This window comes from Antennarius striatus, chromosome 14 (genome assembly GCF_040054535.1).
Source record: "Antennarius striatus isolate MH-2024 chromosome 14, ASM4005453v1, whole genome shotgun sequence".
Classification (NCBI taxonomy): Eukaryota; Metazoa; Chordata; class Actinopteri; order Lophiiformes; family Antennariidae; genus Antennarius; species Antennarius striatus.
In genome coordinates this window covers 701,697-709,786 of record NC_090789.1, presented here as the reverse complement: position 1 = coordinate 709,786, position 8,090 = coordinate 701,697, and the positions used below count along the sequence as shown (strand labels likewise).

The 8,090-nt window shown below is 47.3% G+C and overlaps 2 protein-coding genes across 3 annotated transcripts in view; both read right to left on the bottom strand.

Moving 5' to 3' along the window:
• Positions 1 to 390: 390 nt before the first annotated feature.
• On the bottom strand, positions 391 to 3,559 carry si:ch211-171h4.3 (serine/threonine-protein kinase SBK2). Its single transcript, XM_068332560.1, has 5 exons — positions 3,416 to 3,559; positions 1,966 to 2,110; positions 1,677 to 1,879; positions 1,441 to 1,602; positions 391 to 1,369 (listed from the first exon to the last, which is right to left on the bottom strand). Exons 1-5 carry the CDS (start codon positions 3,419 to 3,421, stop codon positions 797 to 799), a joined length of 1,089 nt encoding a protein of 362 aa, XP_068188661.1. The 5' UTR covers positions 3,422 to 3,559; the 3' UTR covers positions 391 to 796.
• A 585-nt stretch (positions 3,560 to 4,144) lies between these two features.
• LOC137607092 (uncharacterized) overlaps positions 4,145 to 8,090 on the bottom strand; it is a 5,029-nt gene continuing 1,083 nt past the window's right edge. The window contains exons 1-4 of one of the 2 annotated variants that reach the window (XM_068332586.1): positions 5,589 to 6,411; positions 5,219 to 5,314; positions 4,980 to 5,147; positions 4,145 to 4,757 (exon numbers count right to left, since the gene is read on the bottom strand). In XM_068332586.1, coding sequence (XP_068188687.1) covers positions 4,587 to 4,757; positions 4,980 to 5,147; positions 5,219 to 5,314; positions 5,589 to 5,792 — 639 coding nt within the window. In that variant the 5' untranslated portion in view covers positions 5,793 to 6,411 and the 3' untranslated portion in view covers positions 4,145 to 4,586. Of the gene's footprint in view, positions 4,758 to 4,979; positions 5,315 to 5,588; positions 6,412 to 8,090 lie in introns of those variants that run through there. The other variant, XR_011037955.1, reaches the window with a different exon arrangement.

Here is an 8,090-nt window from a genome sequence, read left to right as displayed (position 1 = left end):
CTGTTAACTTAAACCAGAATAACTGAGTTAATATCAGGTTAAACAAATGATTTGGTTTCTCCTAATGCGAACAAAAAATAAATAAAAATTTGTTTACAATATTTTAAAAGTTTAAAAAAATTTATTTAAAAAAAACGTTTCCTTTTATTTTTATTTTTATGTTAGATTTTTATGTTAGATATTTTCCATCGAGCTAACTTATGCTGCTCTGTCAGTTGGTTTGGGATAGAGCTGGGGGGTGGGTGCTGGGGGGCCCAGGGGCCGGGGGGGGGGCCCCAAACACGCGGTGTTGAAAGGCTGTGGTGTCAGATTTACGACGGTCGATCTATTTTAGAAAACACGAAGTCGACTCCGTTCGATCAGAGACGAAGAACAAACAGAAAATCAGAGTAAAAATCCAGTTTTTTAGCAAAACGTTTATAATAAGATGATTAAAATCACGATAAATCGTTCAAATCATCAGTTTTAAATGTACCTCCTTACAAAAACGACATTTAACAAACATTTATTGCATCGCTGTGAGTCCAGGATTGTTAGCTAACAACTGCTAAACCGTCGGCTGAGCTAAGCTAAGCTAAGTCCCGTTAGCGGAAAGTTTCAAACATCCAAAAAGTTCCTCTAAATAGTTTTATATTTAATATTTAAATACTTTTCAAAGCTTCAGAATATTTCCTGCTGGTGTTTTTTTTTACAAACGTTAGCCTGTTAGCATTCACGCTAATGAAGTTAAAAGCTAACAGCAGTGCTAGCATGAAAGTGCGACGCATTCCGTGTAAGACATCGGATCCGGTTTGGATCATCGCTGGCCCCGCCCCCCACCTTTTCCCCGGTTCTTCTCCCTCTCCGCCTCCAGCCGCGCCCTCTCCTCCTCTGTTAGCCACGCCCCTTCGAGGTACCCCAGCCCGTCCTCGGGTCGCCCCCGGAGCCGGGGCCGCGGGTCCAGCAGCGACTGGAAGAAAGAGCGGGCCAGTGGGGTGAAACATGCAAACTGGGGGGCCACAGGGGTGGAGCTGGCGTCTCCAATCAAACGGTCCCGCGTGCCGTCGTCCTTTGGCTCCGCCCACTCGTCCGACGCACCTTTCGATGCCTCGAACCAATCGCGGTACCTCAGGTAGGCCTTGCAGTCGCTGGCGGTTTGGGCCCAGGGGTGACTTCCTGTTAGCATAGCGTAGCTCAGGACCCCCAGCGCCCAGCTGTCGGTGCTCGGCTCTACCGACGCCCACACCCGGGGCTTCTTCTTGGCCCCGCCCTCCGTGTCGCCGACGCCCTCTGCGGCGCCGTCCTGGCTCCCGCGGGCGACCTCGGCCTCGGGGGGGCAGTAGGGGGAGCTGTACCAGACCTCCTGCACCCGGGTGCCCCTGGGCTTCACCTGCGGCAGAACAGGAAGTAACATTTCCCACTTCCTGTTAACCCTTCAGGCGTCAGGACCCCCCCACTCACCATCCCGAAGTCGCCCAGCTGGACCCGCCCACACGCGGCGTCGCACAGGAACACGTTCTCCGGTTTGACGTCCCGGTGGACGAACCCCAGGGCGTGGAGGTGCGACAGGGCGCCGCACAGCTGCGACACCACCCGCTGGCAGCAGTCCTCGGCCACGCCCACCTGGGGGTGATGTCACGTCAATGAGGACCCGACCAGACGGGGGCTCTGATTGGGCGAGCGACGGGCCGGCCTACCTCAGGCGGGATGACGTCGTACAGATCCCCGAACAGCGCCGCCTGCTGGGCGAAGACGTAGTGCGAGGGCGTGGCGTAGGCGATGCCCAGGGCGCGGGTGAGGGAGGGGTGGGCGCAGAACGCCAGCGCCAGGTTGTACTCCCTCAGGAAGGACAGCAGGGGGGTGGAGCCGCGGGGGAAGAGCTTCAGCGCCATCGGGGTACCTGGACAACCGGGGAGACACCGGGGCGTCATGACGACAGCACGGGGCGGCTAATTGGGCGTGTCCCCCCCCGGCCCCGCCCCCCACCTCGCTCCCGGTGCACGGCCAGCACCACCCTCCCGTAGGAGCCCTCCCCCAGCAGCTTGAGGACCCGGAAGCGTTCGGTCGTCTCCATCGGCGGCAGCGCCTGAGCCGTCAGGTGACACATCTCGTCCAGGAGCTGGGGGGCCGCCTGGGGAGGGAAGGACAGTCTGGTTGTCATGACAACTACAGCTTCATGTGCCCCCCAGCAGGAGTCAAACGATCCCTTTGTGTTGTAGTGATGCTGGTTGTCATGGCGACGCCAGCCGGACACTGATCCCGGGTTATAAACACATCCGTTAATAGCCCCCCCACCCCCAAACCCCTTCACACGCGGGGATCTTTATCCGCAGGAACGTTGATGCGTCCACCACAGCTGGCGCCGCGGGGCCCCGGGGCCCGGATCCGGTGTCGGCCTCCAGACACCGTGTTCTCATCTCTGATGCCCCCCCAGGGGACGCGATACCCCTCCACCCCCACCCCCCCGTCAGGCGTGGAGGCGTGAACATCACACACAAACAGGTGGGAGGAGTTTCCTACACCTTTACGTGACTCAGCAGGAATGAATGCTGACTCGCCAGGTCGTGTGTTAACCAAATACTATTATGGTCTGTCGCAACCGGTGAGACAACATCCAAACATTCAGACGTTAACGTGAGCTAACAGGATGCTAACAGCCAGGCGTCTGTCGTCACGGCGACAAGCAATGACAGACATTATTAATCCTCTAATGAAGAGGGTCACATCATCAGCATCATGGCTGTCCTCAATGTAACTAATGTAACTAAATGTAACTAGTCCTCAATGTAACTAATAAATGTAACTAAATGTAACTCAGTGTAATGTAACTAAATGTAACTACTCCTTAATGTAACTAATAAATGTAACTAAATGTAACTCAGTGTAATGTAACTAAATGTAACTACTCCTTAATGTAACTAATAAATGTAACTAAATGTAACTCAGTGTAATGTAACTAAATGTAACTACTCCTTAATGTAACTAATAAATGTAACTAAATGTAACTCAGTGTAATGTAACTAAATGTAACTACTCCTTAATGTAACTAATAAATGTAACTAAATGTAACTCAGTGTAATGTAACTAAATGTAACTACTCCTTAATGTAACTAATAAATGTAACTAAATGTAACTACTCCTTAATGTAACTAATAAATGTAACTAAATGTAACTACTCCTTAATGTAACTAATAAATGTAACTAAATGTAACTACTCCTTAATGTAACTAATAAATGTAACTAAATGTAACTACTCCTTAATGTAACTACTAAAGTTAGGACATTAACTTTGTTCACAACGTTTTTGTCAGAGTTCCAATGGGCTGAACTACTGCATTGTGGGAAATGTATTTTGGTCAAAACACACTTTTTGACATTTATTTTTAGTTTCTATTGTGTTCTGTTCTATTTTATGAGGTTCTATTGCTGGACTTACTGTCATCTTGCAGCTGTGGTTCAGTTCAGGTTCTGGTCCTGGTGCTGATCCTGGTTCAGGCTCTAGTCCCGGTCCTGTTTGTAGTCCTGGTTCTGGTTCTGCTCTGCATCAGTGAATCATCTGCAGCCCCGTCGTCTCCTAACTTTGTTTCTGTCTGTAGGAGAATCTCTGCTGTCACAGTCCTGCTGCCCCCCCCCCAAACACACACACACTCCCCCCACTCCCCCCATCTTCCCCCACTGCCTCCCCCTTCCCCCTGGATTCTCCAAAGTGTGTGTGTGTGTGTGTGTGTGTGTGTGTGTGTGTGTTCTCCACCAGAGTGAGTCTACAGGTCAGGATGAAGCTCATGATGATGAAGGTGATGAAGATGATCCTGGTCTGGATCGTCCCCACAGGTCTGACGGTTCTCTGAGGTTCTCCTGGACTGTGAATAGTCTTTATTTCATTGTATTTATTTAATAATAATATTTCATAATATTTATTCAATAGTATTTTAATCTATTTTATTTTAATAGTATTCATCTAATAGTATTAATAGTATTTATTCAATAGTACATACTTAATAGTGTTTCATTATATTAATATTTATTCATTTTATACTATTAATGGTATTTAATAGTATTTATTTCATAGTATTATTGAAATACTTTAATATTATTATTTAATGGTATTTAATAGTATTTATCTCATAGTATTTATTTGATAGTATTAGAAACAGTGAATAAAATTTCAAATAAAAGTTATGAACAGTCGGCCAATCAAAATGAGCCTTCTAGCGCTGGTTGAAGACATCATCGTCATGGTTTCAGTGAGATTGAGTCACATGTCTTAACAGTGTTATTATTATTGACTTTATTACGTACAAAAGGTATAAATACGTCGGTATTAATATTAAATATCGGACGAGATGCCGGCACCTCGACTCATAAATATCACCAAATAGAAAAACATAGAAAAATAGAAACGCTGCGTGTTTGTCACTGAGCTGCTGGAGCCACAAGGGGGCGCCACAAGGTGGGGGGCCTGATGCTAACATGTGCGTTAGCCTAGCTTAGCATTTACCAAACATAAATCTGATTGGATCTGCTTCTACCAGCAGATGGCGCTGCAGGAAAAGGTTCATGAGACGACCAGCAGGGGGGTCCGGGGGTCACGAGACGCCGGCAGGGGTTTAACGCCTGGGGCAGCAGGACCGCCTCTGGAGATGATGTAACACTCTCCTCGACCAATCACAGAAGACCCTCAAGCGTTCAGAGACCTGAAAGGAATACAGCTGAGCCTCGAAGGCGGTGGTGATGGGGGGCAGGGGGGGCGTCGCCGTCCGGGGGACCGCCTCCATGATCTGAGGACACAGAACAGCTGAGTTACATCACTTCCTGTCCACTGAAGGATGGAATCAGCAGGAACGTCTGGTCCGCTTCACCACCAATCAGGGGATACGGGGCACGTTACCATGGAGACAGTTTATCCCATAAATCCCTTGATGCTGATGATGTGATTGTTTGATCGCCTCACCTAAACCACTTCTTTACCTGCCCTCCACTGCTCTGCGTCAGCGTCTCACCTGGTGAAGCGATGCGTTCAGGAGGCCTGACAGCTGCAGGAGGTGATTGCCGGCGCCCTCTGCTGGCGAGGAGGCCAAACTGAGGTTTTCTCTGGCATCTCTCAGCCAGTCCACGTGGATCGTGAAGGAATGCGTGTAGACGTAGAGCTGGGCGAGGGTGGCGTTCACCTGTCGGACGGTAGCCACACCTGTGACTCTGAACGCGTAGAGAATTAACCCTTTGTTTGAACAACATTTACCTTCAATGCCCTGAAAGACGTAGCGTTGTGTCGGATGAGAGGAAGATGGTCCAGTGTGTTCTCCACGGCTTCAAAGTAAACCAGCTCATCGTCAGTCTGCCGGAGATACGATCAATAATCAGACCAATATTAATCATGACGTGTCGTTGCTGCTGTTATGAATAAAGGTTGTCCTGTATATAAAAAAATATCTCCGGAAAATGTCAAATATTTTTGCATTTCACATTTTGGTTTAAATATCAACTTCATTTTAGCAGAGAGCAAATCTTAATTAATTTAATTTCCTGCGGATTGTGGTTTTCCCGAACTGAAAATAGAAAATTAATTATATGTCTTTTGGGTGTGTCCAGGTGGGCGTGTCCAGCCTCACCAGGTCATGTAGTTCCTTAGAGAAGGTGTTCAACCTGTCCAGGTGAGGCAGCATCAGCCTGAAGGCACCACAGAGGGACCGAGCGCTGATTGGACAAGACGACGAACGGACAAATAACTCGGCCAATAGCAGCAGGTGGAGGAGATGAGGGGCGGAGTCATAACCTAGAAGAAGAAGAGAAGAAGAGTGGGCCACATATTGCATGCTTTGAACAGTCACTAATGATAAGAATATGCCTGGTTTCCATGGAAACGGAGGCGGGACGGATGAACCGCGACCGCTGGCGACTGATTATGGGACAGGAAACGGTTTGGGGGTGTTTGCTTCTGGTAAATATGATTAGCAGGTTATCAGGTCACATGACCGGCGTCTGAACACGACCTGGGGGAAAGATTCCGCTGATGCTTCCGATCACCGACTTCCTGTGGTCTGGACAGGCTCCGCCTCCGCAGGAAGAACCAGTTCAAACCGCAAAGGAGTGTTCAAAGACCCGGGTTCAGACCAGAACCAGGTCCAGATCAGGGTCCAAGTCCAGAACAGACTGGACGCACGAGGCGTTCAAGCCCGTCAGTGAAAAACACAAACGCACACCTGTTTACAGGGTAAACAACCAGGTGTGTGAAACCTGTCGCACAAACAGGAAGTAGAACACACAAACAATATGAGTCCAACCGAAATGATGGGATGTTTGAGATTAGATTTGATGTTTGTCTTTTTGTTTGTTCTTGTTTGTGTTGTTGTCTTTGTCCCTTAGCGTCTGTTAGCATCTGTTGGCGTCTGTTAGCATCTGTTAGCCTGATGTCAGGGAGATGGAGTGAGGGGAAAGCTGAGGGGGTTTTTCCCTGCCCCTCCCATTGGGGCGATAGGGGTGAGGGGGTAAGTGGGGGCGGGGAGAGTGAAGGGAGGGGGGTGAGTCAGCTCCATCAAAGCGATGACATCATCACCTGCGGCGCCACTCTGCAGAGCAAACATCCGACACGGAGCACGCTAACCAGTTAGCTCTTTGTTCAACACCGACAGCAGGAAGTATCGGAGGTCAAAGGTCACCACCCAGGAGAATCCGACCTCGTCAAAGAAGAAAAACATTTACACCCATCAAAACCATCCCCATCGTTTCCCTCCGCTAGTTTATAAAGTTAATTATTCCTTTATTAATTACCTGCTAGTTTAAATTGTTTTTAAGTATCAATAAAGTTTTAATTCCAAAATTATTTAACATGTAGTTTAAGTTTTCATTTAAGTCTCAAAGATACAGACTTAACAGAAGAGACACGACTGACCGGTCGACACTTCAAAAAAAGTAGTTGTGTTGTGGCTGTGTTGTTGTTGTATTGTGTTGGTGTGTTGTTGTTGTGTTGTTGTTGTGTTTTTGTTGTGTTGTTGTTGTATTGTGTTGGTGTGTTGTTGTTGTGTTGTTGTTGTGTTTTTGTTGTGTTGTTGTTGTATTGTGTTGGTGTGTTGTTGTTGTGTTGTTGTTGTGTTTTTGTTGTGTTTTTGTTGTGTTGTTGTTGTATTGTGTTGTTGTGTTTTTGTTGTGTTTTGTTGTGTTGTTGTTGTGTTGTTGTTGTGTTGTTGTTGTTGTGTTGTTGTTGTGTTGTTGTTGTTGTGTTGTTGTTGTGTTGTTGTTATGTGTTGTTGTGTTGTTGTTGTGTTGTATTGTGTTGTTGTGTTGTTGTTGTTGTGTTGTGTTGTTGTTGCGTTGTATTGTTGTTGTGTTGTTATGTGTTGTTGTGTTGTTGTTGTGTTGTTGTGTTGTTGTTGTGTTGTGTTGTATTGTGTTGTTGTGTTGTTGTTGTTGTTGTTGTGTTGTGTTGTTGTTGCGTTGTTATGTGTTCTTGTGTTGTTGTTGTGTTGTTGTGTTGTTGTTGTGTTGTGTTGTATTGTGTTGTTGTTGTTGTTGTTGTGTTGTGTTGTTGTTGCGTTGTATTGTTGTTGTGTTGTTATGTGTTGTTGTGTTGTTGTTGTGTTGTGTTGTTGTTGTGTTGTTGTTGTGTTGTTGTGTTGTTGTTGTTGTTGTTGTGTTGTGTTGTTGTTGCGTTGTATTGTTGTTGTGTTGTTATGTGTTGTTGTGTTGTTGTTGTGTTGTTGTGTTGTTGTTGTCATGTCCTCAAACATTTGACCCACTTTCACTCAGGATGACCTCATGACCTCTGACAGGAAGTGGTTTTGTCAGCTTCCTGTACGGGTAGAGACTTATAACTGTCAGGAAGCGTTAGTGTGTCGTCATGACGATGACGGGATGCACAGACCAGACAGACGGGAGCCGTCTAACGTCTGGAACCAGAGCTGACCTCATCAGGTGGTGATCACCTCCTCTTCCTCCTCCTCTTCCTCAGTCTGGTTCTGGTTCCGTGTTGTTGGTGATGTCACCGCCTTCAGCCTTCTAACTGGACGACCCGTGATGGCCCCGCCCCTCACACCTTCATCACCTTTCCTCATGACAATGAGGACAATGTGATGATTGTGCAGTTTTTGTTACAGCCCTCTGATGACATCACAGCC